This window comes from Heliangelus exortis, chromosome 21 (assembly GCF_036169615.1).
Source record: "Heliangelus exortis chromosome 21, bHelExo1.hap1, whole genome shotgun sequence".
Lineage (NCBI taxonomy): Eukaryota > Metazoa > Chordata > Aves > Apodiformes > Trochilidae > Heliangelus > Heliangelus exortis.
This window is the reverse complement of record NC_092442.1, coordinates 10,749,960-10,771,381: the sequence shown is the minus strand read 5'-3', so window position 1 is coordinate 10,771,381 and position 21,422 is coordinate 10,749,960. Positions and strand designations below refer to the sequence as shown.

At 44.5% G+C, this 21,422-nt stretch overlaps 1 protein-coding gene and 1 long non-coding RNA gene across 2 annotated transcripts in view; one reads left to right on the top strand and one right to left on the bottom strand.

Moving 5' to 3' along the window:
* The window catches only part of LOC139805960 (uncharacterized), a 163,820-nt gene that overhangs the window by 51,904 nt on the left and 90,494 nt on the right, over window positions 1–21,422 (top strand). The window lies entirely within an intron of this gene.
* WSCD1 (WSC domain containing 1) lies at window positions 277–21,153 on the bottom strand. Its single transcript, XM_071764959.1, has 9 exons — window positions 20,487–21,153; window positions 13,317–13,990; window positions 11,719–11,833; window positions 11,008–11,192; window positions 7,935–8,056; window positions 4,804–4,969; window positions 3,593–3,757; window positions 2,993–3,193; window positions 277–1,726 (listed from the first exon to the last, which is right to left on the bottom strand). Exons 2-9 carry the CDS (start codon window positions 13,741–13,743, stop codon window positions 1,374–1,376), a joined length of 1,734 nt encoding a protein of 577 aa, XP_071621060.1. The 5' UTR covers window positions 13,744–13,990; window positions 20,487–21,153; the 3' UTR covers window positions 277–1,373.

Genomic DNA, 21,422 nt, shown 5'->3' with positions numbered 1-21,422 from the left:
TATTCATTCTCCCTTCAGTTTCATTAAAACAGATGCAGGGGGAGACGTACATAATTCAATGAAACCTTGCAGTCACCAGTAGGCTTCTACATGACAGTCCCAAATGCAACTCAGTGTGGCTGAAGGAACTGGGGAGCAGAGAGGGGAAAGCGAGGGTGGTCCTGAGCACTGAGATGCGCCACTGTGGGGCACAGGGAGAGACTTGGGCCAAAGTCTACTCCTTGTTCTTTTTTATTTTTTTAAGCACCAGTGATACACGTGCAGAGGAGGTCCATCTCCCTTTATAGAAATGTCTTGTTTTATTAAAACTAGCGTTTTCACTCAAGTTTTTAAGGAACCCTTTATTTCACCTGAACAAAAGCATCTTGCAGCAGCTGTGCAGTTTCACCACCTCCAAGCTTGGCCTGGCAGGGCTGGTGCTCATCCCCCCCTCCCTGGCTGGCCAGGGCTCACCTCCATGCTTTCACACTGGGCCTGGGGACATTTTGCCCAGGTGTTCCCCTGGCCCTCCTGTGACTCACTGGGCACAGGGATGTCAAGCCCCTGGCATGGGTGGCTGCCCCTTCCTCTCCCACCCCACTGGGGCTTCCTTCACACCCCTAGGGCCAGGTCTTGGGTCTGTTTGGGGCTGGTGACACCCAAGGATTTCTACCCCTGGCCATGCTTTGTTCTGCGGGTCCCCAGGTGTGTACCTCAGGCTGGGATGTTGCAGCTGCCTTTGAGGAGCTCAGGTGGCCCTGCACCATGCCATTTGTGCAGGGAAACGTGGGGTTGGTCCTGAAGCATCTCTGCCCAGCATCCAGGGCACCCTTGTCCACCAGTGCTCTTCTCCCCCTGCACCCTGACACCTCTGTGGCAGGTGACCTGACCATCAAACCCAGGAGAAGGAAGGCAGAGGGCTATGCTGTGGAGAAAGCAACTGAGTTCCTTAAATGCTCGGATGAAAATTGGTAGTCCCTTTTATGACTTCTTTTGTTTCCCTCCCCATTTATTTATGTCCACTTCCAACACAGCTGCTCTGAAAACCTGAGCAGCTCCTGGCAGGTCTGTGGTGGCAGCAGAGGCAGGACACCCAGGGGAGCTCTGCTGTGGAGTTCAGTGCAATTTGTGCAGGGAGGAACACATGCAGGTAGACACTAACAGCTTTTTGCCTTTGTTTGTAACCCAGTTTCCATCCTTCATTGCTTGCGTTCTGGAGCACTTAGTGCCCTGAAGAACACCCAGGAGTGGAAAGCATTTGCACTGCTCAGCAGACTCCACAGGTATTTTTTTTTAACTGCTGTAAAGCTCTGGTCTATTTTTTAAAATTTATTTAGTTATATTTTTTAATTAAAAAATTGATTTTTTAAACACAGATGAGTGCTACTAGGCTGTCATCTTGGCATGTACTCTCTGGGCAGCCCTGTGAAGTTTCTTCCCCTTAGGGCTTCATCCACGGTCAGAATATATCTGTTGATAAGATCTTTCATTTCTTGGGTGAATGGCTCAAAATCCTTTTGCTTAGCACCAGACCGCTTGAAATTCCCATCCCTGTTGTTCTCGACGCAGAGCAGTCGGTCCTCTGACACTGTCACATTCAGGAACTCTACCATTTCCTTCAGCTTGGGGATGAGGCTCTGCTTCAGGTCCTCATAGTGGATGATGAGCAAGCGCTTTCCATACTTCAGCCAGTCCAGGATATGGGAGGCCCACCACGAGGCATAGCTGTTCACAAAATCCGGCCACTCTGAAGGACCAGAAAGACAGGATATGAGACAATTACAGTTATTATGTAAATGCAGCAAAAGGAAATTGATCTTGGCTTGGGCATGGGGTGTTGCTGATTTCCAAATCTGTGGAATAACACCTTTTTGTGTACCCTTACCAGCCTTTTTATGGGGAGACTTGGTAAGGAAATAGATTTAATAGGGAAGATTCTTTTGTTCCTGGTACATGGCTGGGATTAAGGTCACCTTTTCAGGATCACTGGGACAAAATTTACTGAAATATTTTCTTAACCTTTGCTTCGGGCATTAGTCACACCTCAGTCTCTATTTGCTGTTTGTGATAGTTTTATTTCCTGAGGGTCAGGATAGTCCTAGTTTAAGCTTTTGGGTGGAACAAAGAGGATTTGTGGCTGAAATGTAACAATTTGTAGTTCAAAGTGCAGGAAAGCCATTCCCTCCAGATTTTTTTTTCTTTCCTAAGGGCCGTTCTGTCTGTTTTTTGATGAATGGGTCTTGAGTTGTGACTGATAAAAACTGATACGTGAACTTGGGAGAGAAATGTGCTCTGACAGGGGATACTTCCCCCCAGCCCAGTGCTGCCCGGCTTGCCAGGCAGCAGCTGTAATGCCTGAAACATGCATGAGAAGAAGTGCAAGCTGAATTGTTTCTCAGCTGCAGAGTCTAAATGCGGTGGTTTATTCAATGGGGAAATTGCAGTTGCATCATCCAGCTTGCCAGTCAAATGCATGAAGCGTGGCAGGCACATCCTGGAGTCTTTTCATGTGTTCAAGGAACACTGACTCTCAAGTCCCCTTATTGCTATTATCCTTATTTATCTGCAGTGCAGTAGCACCTGTGCAGCGCTGTATAATTTCCTTCAGGAAATGTCATGCTCCATTGAATCTCCCAAATCCTAAATTAGATTTCTCTTACATGCTGCAGGAGCGAATTTTCTTCACTTCTCATAGCTTGGCAAATGGGCTGTACCCAGGGGTGTTGTACCTGGACATGTTTTCTCTGCCAGACAGTACAATGGCAGCAGTGATGCTGTGTGCCTGTGGCCACAGTGTTGGAGCTGTGCGCCCCTCTTCTCTGTGGTGGTGGATGCAGAGCAAGACCACAGCCTCTGTCAAGGTGGGGGTCTGGGTGCTGTTGGGACTGGTCATGGCTATGGTAGGACTCCAGTCCCACTGGATTTGTTTGCAGTGCTCACTCTGTCCCCAGTGTGTTACCCCCCCCCAGCACACCCAGAAGGCCCACACTCAGCCCCAGGAGGTGAGTTCTACCTTTGCTCTTCCAGTTGCGGTCAGTGGCGTACCCCAGGTGCCCGGCATATTTCCTGTTGAACTCGGCCATCAGCGACTTGTACGGGTTCCTGATCAGCAAGATGGCAGAGTCAAACATCTCAATCTCCGTCTTGCCACTTTCATGTGTTTTCACACAGATTGTCCTTCTACTTCTCCAGTGGTCTTTTTCTCCTTTAAAACCTGTTTTACAAGACAGATTAAAAATCTATGCCTTCTCACACTATGAATCATTCCCTCCAGTGGTGTAAAGCTGCTGTGAAAGTACCAGTCAATTAAACCCATCACACAGGACCTGAGACCAGGGCTGAAATTTACTTCTGGCCTGCCACTGACCTGCAAGGCTTATTGACTGTATTTGGTTGGGAGTCACCTTCTTACCTGCGGTGGGGAGAAACCTTCCCCTGGTTGGAGCCCCCTGCACCATGCCAGACCCCTGGTTACAGGCACGTGTTGAGGTTTTACCAGACGTGCGGACAGTCATAGCCTCTGCTGGCTCCAGGCAGAAGGATACCAGAATGAGGAAGTAAAGCTCCATGCCTTGGAAGGACTTTGTGTGACCCATCCCTCTGGATACTGTACCTTTGTTGTAGAGGGCTCCATCAAAGTAATAGCTTCCTGTGTAGTACCCTGTGGCATGCTCTATCAAGTGGCGAGCCCATGTATTCCCAGCCCCAGGAAAGCTTGACAGAGCGACAAACACTTTGGATTTCGTGGTTAAGAATTTCCTGTCTGTGCAGCGGGTGTCTGCGAGTACAAAAGATATGTCATTGTTAGCATTGTGGCTTTTTAATAATTCCACTGACAGCTCTTGATTACAGGGTTTATTGCTTCTTTCTTCTCTCTCTCACAAACACAGGATATCAATTTGAGTCCAGTTGTGAGTCAGCTGCTTCCCAAAAATTAATTCAGCCGTAAGAGGCCAAAGAGATTATCCTCAGAAGAGTTTTTTGCTGGTTTTGTGTTAGGCAATGCTTTCTTGATAGAGCTGGCAAACCATTGTGCTTACAGACAAGGTGTGATAAAAGCCCCTTGATGCCTGTTTGTAAACGGCTGTTTGCCCGGCAGGTTGGCTCTTCAGTGAAACCCTAAATGTGCCATTACACCTAGAAATTGCAAGTTTTATAATGCAGGAGAAACTCCTCCTACTGAAAAAACAGGGGTGTCAGGGAAAAAAAGAAAAGCCCAGCACCAATCCAGAAAAACACTTCATTTGTTCAATTTTAAGCTTGTGAGAAATTTCAGTGAATTCATTTCAAATCATTGCATGGATATTGTTGCCAGTACCACCTAAATGGTTTGCTGGATTGGAGCCCTACTCTCTGATTTATTTTCCAGCTTTGAAACATGTATGCAGATGAATATTTTCCAGGAAGATGGGTAGAGCAAAATTAGAGTCTGCAGATCTGCCGGGTGTGCATTTAATGAGCAGGACAGGAACAGAGCATGGTGTCCTTGTCCCTGCTGCCCAGGGTGCTGCATGGCTTGGGGTGTGCCTTCCCCAGTTCTGCCTTGTTCTCTCCATCTACAAAATAATTGTGTTTTTCCAGGGCAAGGGGAGGCTCTGCTGCTTAGTGAGGGAATAAAAGATGCATATTTAGGAGCCTGATTGCAAGGTGGGGATTTAGATAAGGGCTGCTTCCTAAATTCCTGCCTGTGTTGTGATACCAGCCCAGCTGTTGCAGCTAGGACTACTGTAAGCTAGATCACTTTCACCCGCTGCGGAAGGAACATGGGGGCTGTTTCCAGCAGAGCTGGGTCTGGCCCTGGCACAATGAGGCCAAAACTTGTACCTTGCACAGGTGTCTGGTAGACCAGGCAGTACTTCCCCTGGAGCTCACTGCTGGCGTTGTGCGTCCTGCTGCAGAGCAGACCGTCTGCACCCTTGCGCAGCGAGAAGCGCCTGGTGGGGTACCCACAGTAGCACTCCCACCCTTGGATGACTGCCAAGGGAAACTCCTGCAAAAGAAAGAAAGTAGATCAGTGTGTAAATGCCACGGCATCAACAGCCTGTGGGGAATGCTGCTGCTGTACAAAGAAAAAGAAATCTTCACAAGGCCACTGTCAAGATCAAAGCAGTGTTTGATACATCATTGTAAAGCTCATGCTTCTTATACTACTACTGTCCTTCAAAATGGTTTTCAGACACAAACCTCCTAAAGCTTGATAATTCACAATATTTGGTCTCAGTGCAGCCACGGAATGACTGAAGGAAGCTCAGGAGTTATTTGAGTGTATAGTGTTCAATTCCACCTGTTCCATATCAACATTTTTTGCCTTTTAAAAGTCTTTTGGAGTGTGGCAGTGTGTGACAGGACTGCTCAGCAGCTTATTTCTCCCTCTTCTCCATGTGTTCATTCTCTGATTAGGAGTCAAATACAACGGATGTGCCATCTGTGCCCAAATAAGCAACATTTGCTTAGCAAATGAGAGATGACACTGTCAAAAACTATTTACAGATTTAATCCAAGGGCAAAATCGTTCTGTTTCTGCCTGTGAACAGAAATTTTCCTTTTACAATGAAGCAGTTTCTCTATTTGAGAAAAGTTAATGTGCCCTGGCCTTCAAATACTGCCAGGAATAAAAATGTTCCTTGTACCTCATGCCAAGGGGCACCTGCTTCTCAGGGGGGAGTTTTAGCATCCTGATGACAGCACATGCATTGGAAGGCCAGAACAGTAGCTGTCGGAATCACACCAGGTACCACAGCACAGGCTGTGAAGTGCTGTAATCAGCAGCTGATTACTTGGTCTTTTCTGTGTGCAAAGTGATTGCAAAGCAACGTATTAGCCCTGAGTTCCCATCAGAATTTAATCAAAACTGCGAGTTGTCCACTTTGCTCACCTGCGCGTTCATTTTATGCCCCAAGCTGTGGTTATGGCTTTTAGCAGCCGTGTAACTTTTATGTGCAGGATTAGTTCTCCAGCTCAGCACACACAAACCTGCAGTGCTTTACTTCAGTTAAACACACGTGTATTGGCAGAGAAATCTGCAGGTCTGTCAATAAGCATTTTTCTGCACTGAGCTTTAGAGCGTGCATTGACAGGCTCAGGTGTCCATCCTGCAAGCTGTAACTCAAAGTTGATGTCAGTAGGACTATTTACATAAGAATTTGTGAGATGAAGCCTCCACGGGTAGTTGAAGTTCTGTAAGGAAAGTAATCATTCTCCAGCAGCAACAGAGATGATGTGATGATTCAGTCACTGATTGTTTTTATTAGATTGTATCCAAATTGAGTATTGTGAATAGATTTAAAATACATCTATCTGGTTCAGCTCTGATTGCTAAATTCCTTTCTTTTCCAGTTTCCTATTCTAAGTCCTGCTTGTACTTCATCAGCAAATACTAAAAAAATTAAGTTATCTGTGGGTAAACTGACACAGAAAGATTAAAATTTTATTCCACCATTAAACAGTAGATTAATATCAGAGCTAGGAAAAAATTGCTCATGAGGTCCTGCTTTACTGGACATTTGTATCAACGGAGGTTGTGAGAATGTGTTTGTATGCAGGTTTGTAAGGTACTGTATACAGGATGTGTGGGTGATTCAGTGCACAGAATTAATTCCATGATGCAATCTTAAACCTCTGATGAGCTGGTATACAAGATACATTGGCTGGGAAAAGCTTTCTCACTCTACCTAGTAATTAAAAAGATTTGTTTGTTCATGGCTTAATAGTTCTAAGTGACTTTGTGATGCTAGAAGACGAAATAGTTGAGTGTTCTGTTTAATGCATGAGGCTGAATGTGGCAGCAGGCTGAATCTGACCATACAGTGAACCTTCCTCTGGGTTCACAAAAAATAAGCCCCATCAGAGTGGGGAGGAAGGGAGCCAACCGCATCAACAGCCACTAATGCAGAAGTGCCCTGGGCCAAACGTTCCCTCCTCTGAGGATACCCAGGTCCCTCAGAGTCAAACTTCTTGAGTCCTTACATCTGTGCTTTTATTCTGTGGTAGTGGAGGATGAGCAAAGGTGGTACTTCAGGCCAGGAATGTGCAGAAGGGCAACATGTTAACATGTCCCTTCTCACCTTCTATCGAAAACCCAATAAGCACTCAAGTGACTTTATTTGTTGCTTTCTTGTAGTCTTATGTATCAGCTTCAAGTTCTACAATTATGCCATTTTAAATTAAAATAGATCAGACTTAAATTACATAGGTTGTCATGAAAGTGGTAGACAGTTCTGGTGTAGAAAGAGACATATTTTTTAAAGTCCCAGGAAAATTCACTGGTTTTCAATGTGCTTATCTGGTAAAATTTTTCTCTGGTAGCTTTTTTTTAAATATATTTAAGATTATATTGTGTTCCTAGCCAGGACAGTTACACATTGATATAAAAATGGTATATAGGCACGTCAGCATTAAATCCTGTTGTTCATTGCAACAGTGCCTGCTGTTGCACTGTTAGGGAGCCTGAGACCAAAAAGACACCTTAGAGGAGAGCTGCACAAAATGGGGGGATTGCTGCTCCCTGCCCATGCACCCCACCTGGCTCCTCAAGAGCTGAGTGGGGACCAGCTCCCCAGAGGACTCTGGGGACACATTTCAGGTGCTGCCAGCTCTCTCATAGCGTGTCTCCCCATGAGCTGCAGCTACAGGGAGTCTGGGCTGGCTCTGGATTTGAATGTGACACGGAAATTGTATTGATTTCCTCATGGTCGATGCTGGTCTCTTAGAGCAGCTTTTCTGAGGATCTTGTTTAGCAGCATTCCTCTGATGGCTTTCCCTCCCACCGTCCCCACTCCAGAGAGCGGTTGGACCATGATGCATCACTGGGTATTTACACTGATGAGTTTTGTCCTTTAGAAAACTAATTTACAAAATCAAAGCTCTAAGGCACTAATCTCTGCTATTCCCCTAGTAGATAAAATTTTAAAATATCAAAAAAAGAATAAAGGATGTGAAATGAGAACTGTTCTTACTTTCTTGGAGCAAAATTCAGAGCACATCTCCACCGTCAAATTGGGCTGTATCAAAGAGGCTGGAAAGGTGTCTGTTAAATTTTCTGGAGCTCTAAAACATCCTCGATAGATAACATTCCTCCCTGCAGGGATATGAAATAGGTTTCTCTTGAGAAAACAATGTCCATAGCATCCTGCCTCTTTCACAAAGAACAATATTAGGTTCAGAATCTAGGTTCAGAATCTAAAAATAATAAAATAAATTCTATATTCCAAATGCTGTAGAGAAACCATGATATACACTAGAAAAGTGTGTTGCAAATCCTGTGGCATTGAAAGGAACAAATGCCTTTAGCTTTGTACAAACCACTGAAAGTAGGTCTGCAGCAAAGAGTTTAAATTAAATTCTACCAGTGGAGGGCATTGCTATTGTTTGCAAGTCCCAGTTTTCTTTTGAAGACATGTTTCCCCTGGAAGACTTAAAAGCACCGATAAAAATCTACAAAGCTCCCATGATCTGCACCAGAAAAGCAAAGGAATTGAAATGAATACAGAAAGCCCCCATAGGGACCCACCTTCCTGCACATCTGCTTAGTTGCTGAGCTGTCCCTCTCCTCTCCCCACTCACTTTCTTTTCAAGCCAAGGGAGTTTGCTGCAGCCTTTAAAAATCTAAGCAAGCTTTTGTAAGCTGTTCAGGGAGAACAGCTTGCTTCAAGTCTTTAGCATCAGCCTCTGATCTCCCCTGTTCCTGTATAAATGCCACAGAGCTTGGCAGAATTGCTCCATTTTTTGCATCATTGTGATTGAAGTCAGGATTTGACCCAGATACTTGTTGCAAGCAGCAGTACAATTTTCCTTCCTGCTTAAGAGAGAAAGATCGCTTGACAGAATCAAACAAAAACCCAAAGTTGTAGTAAAACTTGGCACCCCGGGTGTGGCTGTGCATTTGTACGGATGAACTCATGGTAATGAAGAAAATAACATTGTGTGGCAGGTTAGAAAAGGGGACTGGGTGTTGTGGGCTTTATAAAGATGGAAAATGGCTTTACTTCATTGCTTGTTAGTGACTCTCTATTGACTCTCTATTTGGGAAAGAATTTGGGTATTCTGAGTCCTGGTTAGCAGCTGTATTTTCCAGAACTGATGTGGTAAATGTGTTGGATGGCAGGAAAGATGCCATGCAGTTTTGAAGGAAAAATTTGGTTCTGCATGAATTTCCTGGCAGAAGGGCCTGTAGTCTCCAGCATGAGCCAAGAGCAGTCTAAGGAGAGGCTGCTTAAATAATTTCCAGTAACTGTTTAAACCGGTTACTTGAGCCAATGCTCTGTCTTTGGGGTTGCTCAGGAGATGTGAAATTAAAATAACTTAATGGAAATTGGGGCAAAATGGGAGTCTGCTTGAGATCAGAATACTGCAAGCACAGCACCAAAGAATGAAGGAACAGAGGTCTTTTGGCTTCTCAGGATGGTGTTGAAAGACTTCCTTCGAAGTCTCATACTAATATTTAATTCCCATCTCTCAGTGGATGAGGAAGAAAGTTTGAACTGCCCACACAGGCTTTTTGGAGGGAGCAGGGTTCACAGAGAACCTGCAGACCACACTGGAAATGTGCTATATTTATGCTATATCTCTGCTTCTTGGGCAAGGATGGCTGAACCCTGCCCCGAGGAAAATGGCACTCTGTGCCAGAGCAATCACTGGGCTGCAGCAGCTGTGAATTTTGAGCTTCATTGTAATTAATGTGACGTGGGGACACAAGTCCTGCAGTGTGGAAGCTGCAAAGCTCGTTGTGCCCCAAAAGCTTGGGTGGGAAGGGGGACGTGAGGGATGGAGAGGGCAGCCAGCAGAAACCCCATGTCTGGGATGGTTTAAATGGAGATGCCACTAGATAAGCTCTTTTCTCTGTATTGCATATTGTAAATCACAGATGCTGTTAGCGTTTCCAAGTTATTTTCCAATGTACTTGTTCATCAGGATTAATACTTTTGGGGCCTCTCTGCTAGGTTGTGTCAGGGGAATTCTTCAAACAGTCAAATATCAGGTATTACTGAGGGCAAACAAAATACAAATCTAGCTCCAGGCTACACTAATTTGATGACTAATTCATGAATACTTAAGCAAAAAATAAATGCTACCTATTCTTGTGAAATATGTATATATATTTTATGCTGAAGATTTAAACAGTGATGCATGTCCTGGGAAACCTGCCAACGTGCCTGTCAGCCTGACACTAGCAATTTAGGTCTACGTACCTTTGATATATAATTTATATGTAGCTGGGTGGATTATTGTACAAACCTTGACATCTTTAAGAAGACATGAAGTGCCATCAACACTGGCACAACCTAAGGTCTTGGGTGATTCTTCTCAGCAAATAATATCTGTGAGGCTTTGTAAGTGCCAAAAGTAAAGGCTGCTCAGCAGTTTAGGTATTCTAAGAGTTTTGTGTTGGCCCAAAGGTTCATCTGGTGTATCTCCCATGGTGGCTGATTGAATGACAAGTAAGTGCTGTCATTTAAAGATGAAACAAAAATCCCAACTGCTGCTAGAACAGAAGTCCTTGGAAGAGCAAGAAATTGTGGTCTCATTTCTCTCACTTGGGAGGGAGATTGGTGTGCCTCTCTGTCTGGCCTCTGCTATCTCCTGCTGCAGTCACATAGGTCTTACTTTGTTTAGGGTCATTTCTGAGCTTAGGGTGGCCCTTCAGTCATACAGCCCCCACTTCCAGGGTTGTTTCTTAAACATGTGAATTTGTCCCTCTGCAATGGATGTAAAATGGAGCAGTTTCCAGCTGGTGTTCTGCTGCTGTTGCAGTCGCTCTGTGCTGTATTTTGTTTTTACATGAACCCTGTGGCAGCCCCATGCCAGGCCCATCTCCCGCTCTGAGGCGGTGAGCAGCACAGCTGTTTTGGGGAGGGAGCCAGACAACTGGACACTGTACCCCACTGGCACCTTTGTTCTTTGCTGTGTCACACTCTGGTGACCAACAGAGCAAGAGGAGCAACAGGGACATCCCTGCAGGCTCAGCTGGGTTGTGGGGCTGCCATGGCTATGGGGGCATGGCCTCCTCGCCCCGCTCGCACACCCACTTACATGGTCTGGCTCCTGCCCGTGGCTCCTCCACCCTGTAGACAGAGAGCCGGTTCACCCCTCCACAGAGGGAGCCCCTCTCCCCCTTGCACTCGCTGTTGCACTCCTGGGGCTTCGAAGCCGTGGCTGGGAGCCTGTTCCCGCAGTAGCACTCTGCTCCGTAGGCCAGGCCTGCGTAGGTGTAAGCCCTGTGGGGACAGAACCAGCCCTGTGGGTACAGGCACACCCCTGGTCCCCAATTGGTCCCCAAGGAAGGCAGGACTGTCCCCATGCATGGGGAACACCTCTGCCACCCTGCTCCAGAGACACAGCTGGCCCTGGGACCAGTGCGGCCTCCTTGAGGTGGGCAGCCACCTTGTCCTCACTCAGAGCTACTCATTCAGGTTTTGATAGAAATGTTTGGAATGGTTTAGAGTGACAGGAGAAAAGCCCCTTTCACGGGTTCTGTTAACTGGCATTTGAAGGTGAGCGCTTTGGATCAACTCAGGCAGTTTTCAAATGCTTGAGCCAAAGTGTGAAGCCACCATCCAGATTGGGCAGCAGTGAAATAGTCTTCTTGAAGGAAAGCAGTGGAGCTACACCATCCCTGATGGCACGAGATAATCACAGTTTCCACAGATGATGCATATTTAACGTATGTGTGCTTTTCCCATTTCAAATTCAGTTCCAAATGTTGTCAGAAAAGAGAACTTGCCATAAAAAAATACAACTCACCTCTCAGCACAAGCTTCCTGACAGTGAGATACTGTCATTTTTCTTAAATCATAAAACACAGCTCCCTTCAGTGTCCTCTCCCTCGAATCATCGCTGAAGCATCCCACATAGGTCCCTGTGTGCGTGCAAGATCAGAGTTAGGCAACTTGCACGGGATTGGGATGGGAAGAGGGAACAAACATAGAGTGGTGATCCATTACCTTAAGCTGGATTTCTCCCAAGTTGTCTTGAAAATTTCTAGTTGATAATGAAAAGATGCAAGATACATACTAAGAAAGTAAATTTTCTTTGGGTACATAGAATTACTAAAGCTAGAAAGGAAAGATAGCTTCAGTCTTAACTAGGCAGTACTGTATAGCTATCACACTGAACTATCTCTTTTACTCTGGTGCAAATTAATCTCTTAAAATATGTCTTGCTTTACTTAGCATATGAAAGATAAATATTTCTTTTATACTGCATCCTATATTAACCCTCTTTTTTGGTCACAAAAAGAATTACTATAAAAATCCAGCTCCCTTTTTAAAGATACCATTGGAAGGATGATGTGGAAATGCACTATTATACAGTGATTGTGGGCAAAAAGTACATTTTATCATTAAAATAGGAAGCAAAAAAGGAAATTTGATTTTAGAAGTAGCAGCATTGAGATGATAACACAGGGAAATTAAATAACGTGAACTGTGGACAGGAAGAGAATGTATGATGAAAAATGAAACTAAAAAGCATTATATTAACAATAAAATAATCCACAAGAAAAAGAAAGTTTCAGCCACTCTAACAGAGGTTTTGGACTTTGGAATAATCCTCCAGGTTGGCTGCTGTTTGCTGAAGAGTGAAAAAATAATACTTCGTGAATTCTAAATACTGCTTTTACAAAGTACGGGCACAAAAGTGGTAGCCTGGGGGGCTGTTTTGATTCTTTGCTGCGTCTGTCCACAAAGAGCTTATTAAAGTGGTGGTGAGCAATGTCATCCAGGGGTGTATTTATTGAAGGTGGAAGTGCCCAGCAGGGATGGGATGGGGCCAGGACCCCTCCCCAAAGCTTCCTGTGGGTTTATGGCCCATGTCTGTCCCCCTAGATATACAGTGTGTTTGCAGAGATGGTCACAGAGGGCAGTTCAGGAACAGAGAATATTTGCAATAGCAGAACTTGGTATATGCTTGAAAGCTGAGTAGCAAAGTGGAGCTTCTACACTTAAGGTATTGCTAGGCTTTGGGTAGTTAGTGTAATAAAACCCATTTATAAAGTGTTTCTTGTTCTGAGAAAGAAAATCAATTTAACAGTGTTTATCTGTGCCTGCTTGAAGAGAAAATAATTTATATTAGGGAGGTTTATTTCACTGTCTGGGCTTCCATTCAATCAATTAAAATGCATTTTTGAAGGATATTTCAACTCTGCATGACCAGGGACGTCAGCATTGTACTTTGGCCAGTGCATGCACTTAAGAACTTGTTTGAAAGTGGTGATGAGCTAGGAGGAAGGTGTTTCTGCAGGGACACTTTGTGGTGCTTGCCAGTCTCTGCCTGGGATGGTCCTAAGGGGACGTGCAGTTTGTGAGTGTGCCAGGGAACAGGGCAGGACTTGGATCCCTTACCTTTGTGTTCACCAGTGTGCTTTGTTGCTTTAAATCCAGCTGTTTGCATGGGCTGCTGGTCACTGATCAACCTGTGAAACCACCTTCTTCTCAACTGCCTGAGCTCTGAGTTGCGGGACACAAGCCACTGCGGGCTGTGCCACTGGTCCAGGACTGCGTCCTGCATGGTGTCCATGCCCACCAGCAGCCTGGGGCCGGGGTGGGGGTTTTGCAGTGTCCTGGGATCTACAATCCCACCCCTGGCCATCCCATCTGACACTGGCAGGGCTTGATTAGTAGAGGTCCCACGTGAACCTTGCTGGATAACCAGGCGGGTCCGCTGTAGCAGCAGGAGGCTGCCGGCCATCAGGTAAGCTGCTGTGAGGAAGAAGAGCAGAAATTGGGTCCGACGGAGAACCTTCTGTAGCCTGAAGAACGCTTTGGCCATGCCCTTACTGGAAGCAGGCCCTTCACGCCTCCAGACAGGCCCCTGAATCTCTGCCTGGCCGGGTGCTGGTTCCTCCCATACGGTCAGCCCATCACTTCAGTGCCTCCTCCCAATGAAAAGCACTCCCCTGATGGAGCAGCCTGGTGTGGCACTGCTGCTGGCTTCAGGCATCTGGCTGGCCCTGGGGCTCCACACACCCGTGCTGTGCTGCCATGCTCCTGTGCTGCCCTACAGCCAGAGCTGAAACCTGAAACAGAGGGGAACATTGGGTCACATCCAAACAGAAAATCAGAGTGACTTACCTCAGCCCACCCCCTTTTTCTTTTTTCAGATGAGTGTTTCTCCATCTGTTGTTTTTAATTATGCGCTTCAAAACCTATAATCCGTTGAGAGTGATTGATTAAGCAGAAGCAAGTTTCAGATCTTCAGCTTTTTTTTTTTTTCTTTTAACTTGGAATGTACCAGAAAAATCTTTATGATGAAGTTACTTCTCTTTAAACATTTGGAAAAAGAGTTCTTTATTTTCTTTTGTCAGTAGCTGGCATCTCTGTTCTTTGTCACTGGATGGGATAAGCAGCTGCAGTGTAGGCATCTTTTTAGGAAGGTATTAACAAATTCCTTCCTTTCAGCTGAACAGTAGCTAAGCTACAAATGCAGATCAGAAGGAAACTGCAGTGTGTGTGGGGGAAAGAAGTTTCATCAGTTCATAATAGATAATAATTACTAATCTCTCTGCAGAGCAGTAAAGTCAGGCTTTATGCTGGAAGGATATTTGGGTATTCTGTACTTACACACAGAGCTGTGTGAGTTGCCATTCATGTCACTTTAAAAGAAACCAGAGATCCTGGTGGGTTTTTAGTAGACTTCTGATGCCAAATGTTTGTGTGGATGCCCATGGATAAAAATCAGTGCATGTTTGGAAAAAAAATAATATCCTAAGTTTCACCAGATACCTCCTGACTTCCTCTGAATTTTGCAGGCTTTAGATGTGCTGATTTATATCACTGTGGGATTGTCCAGCAAGAAAAGCTCCTTTGTACTCTGGGTAACCTTTAACCTCCTGTAGCAAATAAAAGCTGGCACTTCCCCATAAATTCCTGTTTTCCCAGTCAATCACTTCTCTGTGGAGCTAGGCAAGTTTTGAGAAAAGATACAGTGTTTTCCAGAAAAGAAAATATTATGGTTTTTGCTTAACTTGCATTTGGGGCACACTCTTGAAATCCACAGTCATGGCAAAGAAACATCAGTTCACTCTGTTTCCTGTTCTCTCTCTGATTTAAAGTTTTGTGGATATTCATCTATGCTTCTTTCTTAAATAGATGTTACCAGTGAGGTCTGCACCCATTCCCTTTTTCATTAAATTGTGCAGTTTTTTCTGGCTTAAGTAGCTATTAAAAAACAAAGTCTGAAAACTTAAAGACCAAAATACATAAAAGCTCAGCTGAGTCTTTTGTCAATTGCAGGTGAATTTTTTTTTGTGTCACATTTTAGCCTCTGTTGCTAAAGGGAGCTGGCACAAGACAGGAGTCCTGTCATCTAATCTTACAAGTTGGGTGGTCATGAGGACCTGATTTAGATGGTTTTAAAATTTTTTGTTCAAGTTCATGTATGCTGGTCTCAATTGTACAGGGCTGAGTAACACCCAAAAACGTTGTGTGTTTATCTCTGCACTTTCTCCAAGAATTCAGTCTGACAAGGATGTACCACTTTCCACGAGTACCTGTGGATCTGTTAGCAGCCAGTGAACTTGAGAGTGAGCAGGTGCAAAGAGCTATGAGGCTGTAGCATGCTGTATTAAATTAAGAACACTTCATTCACTGTAAAAGTTAACATAACTCCCTTCTGATCAGCTCCAAAGAAAATGCATTGATTTACACCAGCTGAAGAGCTGACCCTTGAAGTTAAATTATTGAAAATTTCTGATTGATGTTGTGAGTGCTCAAGAATTACAGTAAAAGGGTCAGAAGTATGTAGACAGATGAACAGGAAATTAGCCATAATTAGATACTGCAGATTGTAACTGTCCTAATTTATCTGAAAAAATACTGTCGATCAGCAGCATAGGTACAATTTGATTCACTAGTTGTTCCTAACATGGGGCTACTGGAAGCACAAGCTATTCCCAGAAGAGGCCGTTTAATTTAAATGAGGACACATGTGTAAATTCAGGGGTTCATAGCTCACAAAGTGAGTTTTGTGAGTTTACTCACAAAAGTGATCAAGTTACAGTATTAATACTGTCTTGAACCAAAGTTCTCAAGTGCACCCAAGTCATTTGGATGGGGAAGGCAGAGTTGCAGCAGCTGGGAGCCTTCAGGCATTGCTTCTCAGCGATGCAGCTCTGGGGTAGAAGAACCATTGAAGCCTTGTAGCAGAAATTGGGAGTGTTACGCTTGAAACTGCATTGGTGGCCCAATTTAGTCCCTTTTAATGCCACTGTGTACTCGAGTGTGTAGATTTCAGTGGAGTTTCTCCATGTTTGTAGTGATGCAAAAGTGGAGCAGCTGGAAGCTGCATCATCCTTATGACGAGTGGATCTGCTGCTTGTCTGGGCATCCCACAATGATGCCTCCTGGTGCCAGGACAGACAGGCCTGGCCACTGCCTGCCCGAACAGCACCTGTGTGGGTGCCATCACTGCCTCACATATTGGGAGGAAGAAAAGCAGACTGTGCATCAGCAGAACTGGGGTAACTACCCAAAATACCAGACCTAATTTAAGTGTGCAGCATGCTCTGCATCCAAATACCCAGGAACATTTGGCATTGCTCCTGCTGGTCTGTCTAGTTTATTTATTTACTAAGGAGAAGCTGTTTCTGAGTCTTAAAATGCTAACTTTGCCTTTGCCCAGTGGTTGAAAAAGTTTAAATTGTAAAAGCCAATTTTACTGCAGTCAATATGACATATATAAATTACTTGCAGATGCATTTGTCCTCAGTACAGTTGCCATGACAGTACATTGTAGTAGAACCCAACCAAATAAATAAGTACACATTCCACCCACAGCAACTGCTGCAAATGTACAACTCAAAAATTAAATGTTGCTTTTTTGTGGAGAAATAGCAGAGAGCGCTGCTGACATAAAAAGTGTCATTTGATTTTCCATAAACTGCATATTGCAATGTCATCAAAGTATGCCTAAAAGAATTGAAGTGCATCACATTTGATGATGATATTAAAAATGGAAGAGTAAGGAGGATATGAACCAGTATCTGATAGTAAAAAATGTATAATTTCATGCATGTATCATTAAAAATGAAGGAAGTGAGATGGAAGCAAAGTAGTGTCTTCTGCTCCTATTTATCAGTTCTCATAACCAAAGAGGTTTTAGGACCATATTAATTGAGAACCGAATTAGTCAATAAAATCATAAAATTATAATTGAAGGGACTTTGAGATGGGCAGTTAAGAACTAATAAGTAATAGCAGAGAAGACCTTTAGGAGTAGAGAACAATGAAATGGTTAATTCTGCAACAAAAAAAAGAAGATAATTAGCACAGGCAAGGATGAACTTTGGAGGTGATGAGTGGTTGTATAGAAGGTCTGCTGGGTGCTTTGCCTTCAGCAAGGGAAGGGTCCCTTGCACCACTAAAAAGGTGGCATGTCTGGTGTCTGAGTTTATAAATGGATAATTACACAGTGCTTATGTCTCAGAGTGTACTGATGGTCCTGAGCACCAGACCTGAGGCATTTGCAATTTTATGTTGTGGTTTTCTTTTATTCCTTGCTTTTTGTTCATTACATACATGATACCAGATTTATAGCTGCCATTAAAAAGTTGCTGTAAGGAAAAGCAGGTCAGTACCTTCCTTCCAAAATGATCTTGCAAAGTATGACAGAGGTTGTCACACTAGGCAGCTGCATTAATATATTTGTAACAAAAATAGAAAAATAATACTGAAGTTCTGGGCAGTTCTACTCCCTAGCTAAAGGAGCAGTTACAGAATTTTTAAGGGAAGACTAAATGCTTCCATTGATGCTATGAAGCTGGTAAAGGCTGAAGACACTGAGGAACAGCCCTGAACTTGCAAGTGAAGAATTGCTCTGCTGAGGGCTGTCCCTTGATAGGTTGCTCAATGCAGAAACTTAGGTCAATCCTTCACTGATGGCTGCAGATCTAACCCTAATCTATCATCAGTAGTTTATCTTGTCCAAAGACCAGCAGAATGTTGCAAATTCAGAGTTCTTGGCATGGAAGCAAGATTGGTTTCTGTTGAAAATGTAAGGTAATTGTGCTCGAGAACACTCTTTTTAGAAAAAAACATCCTTCTTCTATGCTTCCCCTCTCTTTTATCAGCTTAGGACTTAACTGGGGGATTCTGGCTCACAGCTCTCCTTTTGCATACACACTGCCATTTTCTTAAGGCTGTTTGGATAGTCAAGGCCAACATCATGATGCGTAAATGCGAGAAACTTGAGAACCCGCAAATTTAATCTTGAGATCCTGTCAGATATTTGCAGTTCCCTTTATTCCTACAGCTAAAAACACACAGTGTCAGTCCTGAGACAGGTGGCAGCAAGTCCTTCTTGAGGCTGTATTTTCATACATGGCCAGAACCCTCTTGAGTTTTGAGAACAGGTTAGAAAGATGGCAAGGGTGAGCTGTCTGAGCTCTCCTCTCATACCTCAAGTGGAATTGACAGAGAAATTCCACGTTCCCAGTTTCCAAAATCAAGAGGTAAGAGAAAACTGGATCACATAGTAGAGCTTAGAAGGGTTTCTTCCCCATCTCTTCCTAAGTCACCTCCAATTATTTGATTTAGAGAACAGTTTGGCTTGTAAATATTTATAGAAACGAACTTTTCTGCCTCTTTCCCATCAAAATGAAGCTTATCACCTATGGATTTTCATTAGAGCAATGAGGTGCCTGGTGAGACATGCTTGAAGGGACCTTCTGCCTGTCCTGGCAGGAGCTCTGATGTGCCTTGCGAGCTCTGCTACCAAAAGATCTGGCCTTACTGTCTGGGCTTCAGAAGCAATAAGCACTTGTTCCATCTTAAAACGTTCCACTTGCTAGAGGATCTAGCTGATCTTGCTGACTCTGTGCATGCTCAACTAGTGATCAGCCCTTTTCTGACACAATGCTGCTTTGAGTGTTAGTTTAAGCACAACATAAGGTCTGTCAGCAAACTAGAATTGAGGTAGAAGCACCACAATTTCTCCACGTGCTATAGGGGTAAATGTTGCAGCTTGAGAGGGCTTTCCTGCAAGTTTAGCATTTCCTCTCTGCTCATGCATTCAAAGTGTGCTTCCTACAAGCTGTAATCAGATTGCAAAATTATCTTCAATACTGTATTAGAACCATTCAGTAGTGATAAACAGTGATAAATAAAGCAGAAAAAAAAAGTATGCAAAGACAGTAGGAAGATGGAGAAAAATTATATAGTCCATAAACTGGTCTAACCAAGTTGAAAATACCAAAGCTGAAAATATACAAGATACCTACTGCATGCAATAGGGGAAGTGTTCTATGGGTGACAGATAATTCAGATTTGGAAATGAAAGGCGATGTCACAGAACAGAACTGCAGCCTGAGGCTGGACGAGTCAGCACTAACTCAATTTGGACACAGCATATCTTTCACTAGATGTTCCACTTTGAGACCAGTTTTCTTTCATGGGTGGATGTGAACCTAGGCAGCAATGTTGGTAGTGGCCTGTGGTGAGGGATGCAGGAGGCAGGTGGTCCAAGGAGGCTTGTGGAGAGACAGAGTGCTGACTTGGAAAGTGTTTGGTGGCAGCTGGTAACAGAAAGCATACCACAGCAAAATGGTGTTTTTTCCATTAATCCAGGATGTTTTTACCTAGCACATACCAATAATACATAGCACATAGTAATAATGAGGAAGACTGATTCTGTTGCAGTATGGAAAAGATGCAGACCTATATACACCTACATTTAGTGTATAGCCATACACAGACATATGTGTGTATGCATTCTGTACATAAAGGGATATTTATTTCAAAGGTGACATACAATCTGCTGTCACCATTCAGTGATGAGCTGAGACCTATCAGCAAACAGTATTCTTGAACCTAGAAAGTATTTTGATCAATAACAAACCATTCATTAATAATATGCATCCCTTTGATATGTAGAACTCAAACAGCAAATGATTCTTTATCTGCAATTTCCAATAAACCCAATCTGGTTCTGTGGCTATAGGCTGAAGTTTTGCAAGAGATTGTTGTAAAAATGTATTGACTTTTACCTCAGCCCACAGTAGCTAGAGATCTTTTCCTGTTTACAAAGAATCTGCTGGAATTAAAATAGCATGCAGAACTGTAAATAAATCATAGGTCTTTAAAAAGTGTCTTTCCTAAGCCTCTCGGCATCCAAATTCCTGCAACATCCACCTACTAAAAATTGTTATGAGTCTATTTATTTAGCACCATGATGCTTCAGGAACTCTTCCAAGCATCTGAGCATTTTAGTCTGCTTCACCAGGCTATGTGACAAAAACACATACTTGCCTTACCCATGCCTACTTTTCAAGTATGATGCCTTGAAGATGCTCAGAGAAGGGCATCTTGAGAGCAAACTGCAGTCTTTATAAATAATGCAGCTGAGTCTTTTGTACTTAGATGCTATGGATAAATTTAATAAATCAAACAGCCATGCAGACCGCAATGAATCATAATACCTCAGCCTCTGCAAAAGTTGTCGGGTTATTACTTGTGTCAAGGCCAGCTGACAGCTTGCAGAAGCAGATAACACAACTGTATAAGAGGAAAAAGCCTCACCTTTCTTTTATGGTCGAGGGAGTACTGTTGTAGCCAGGCAAAGTCCTAGACGATCCAGTGAAATATTATAAAAAGCTGTAATGCATATCTGAAAAGCTGATAAATCCTGCTCCCTCTGCCCTCCCCACTAATCCTCCTCCCGCCTCCAGATCCGTAATCCTCCCGAGCACCCCTCGGAGCTCTGCCGCTGTCTGCTGGGTGCCTCCAGATGTTTATCTCGGTGTCCAGCGCACCCAACTCGCCGACCGCACACACTCCCTGCTCGCCGCCGCCTCGTCGGGGTCCCTGCAGATCGCCGGGGTCCCTGAGGATCACCGGGCCGGGGCTCTGGGGTCCTGCGCCGGGCAGGGGCTGTGGAGGGAGGACTGCTCCATGGCCTCTGCGCCAGCCCCCGGCGTGGCAGCAGCCCCGGCGCTGCTCTGCCCGACTCCTCAGCCGGCACACTCGTGTTTCATAACGCTCCCCCGTTTGGGAAGCAGCCTCTCTCTCCTTTGCGTCTGCTGCACGGAAATGCTCTGCAGCCTTCTGCAGCTACAGACGTTTCCAGAGCTACCCGTACACTCTCTCTGCCTCTGTGTTTGTCTGGGTGCACGGATGGCTGCATAGGCAGATACCGAAGTGGCGGCGGCAGCAGCAGCAGCAGCAGCAGCAGCGTGAGGCCGAATGCGATCAGCTGAACGGATGCTCCTGTGTTTGTTTTTCGGTGCCTCTTCCCACTAGGGGCAGATCCCTCTGGAGCCGCTCCTCCGGAGACCCACACCCCTTCCCAACAGGTCCAGAGGGTCCCGGGAAAGCAAGTCCCCGGCAGCCTCGCCGCACCACCTTGGAGATTTCACATAGCAAATTGTTATTCTGCGCACAGATGGATAGGAGTAAATTATTTATGAATGTGAGAGCTGAAAGGCAGCGTGCTGTGCGTCGTTAGGACTGCCTGCT

Coding starts and splice junctions, on each gene's coding strand:
- WSCD1 (XM_071764959.1), bottom strand. CDS start 13,743: ATGGCCAAAGCGTTCTTCAGGCTACAGAAGGTTCTCCGTCGGACCCAA. Junction 3,758..4,803: donor CTACCAGACACCTGTGCAAG/GTACAAGTTTTG, acceptor TTGTACTCGCAG/ACACCCGCTGCACAGACAGG. Junction 3,194..3,592: donor TGGAGCCCTCTACAACAAAG/GTACAGTATCCA, acceptor CTTGTAAAACAG/GTTTTAAAGGAGAAAAAGAC.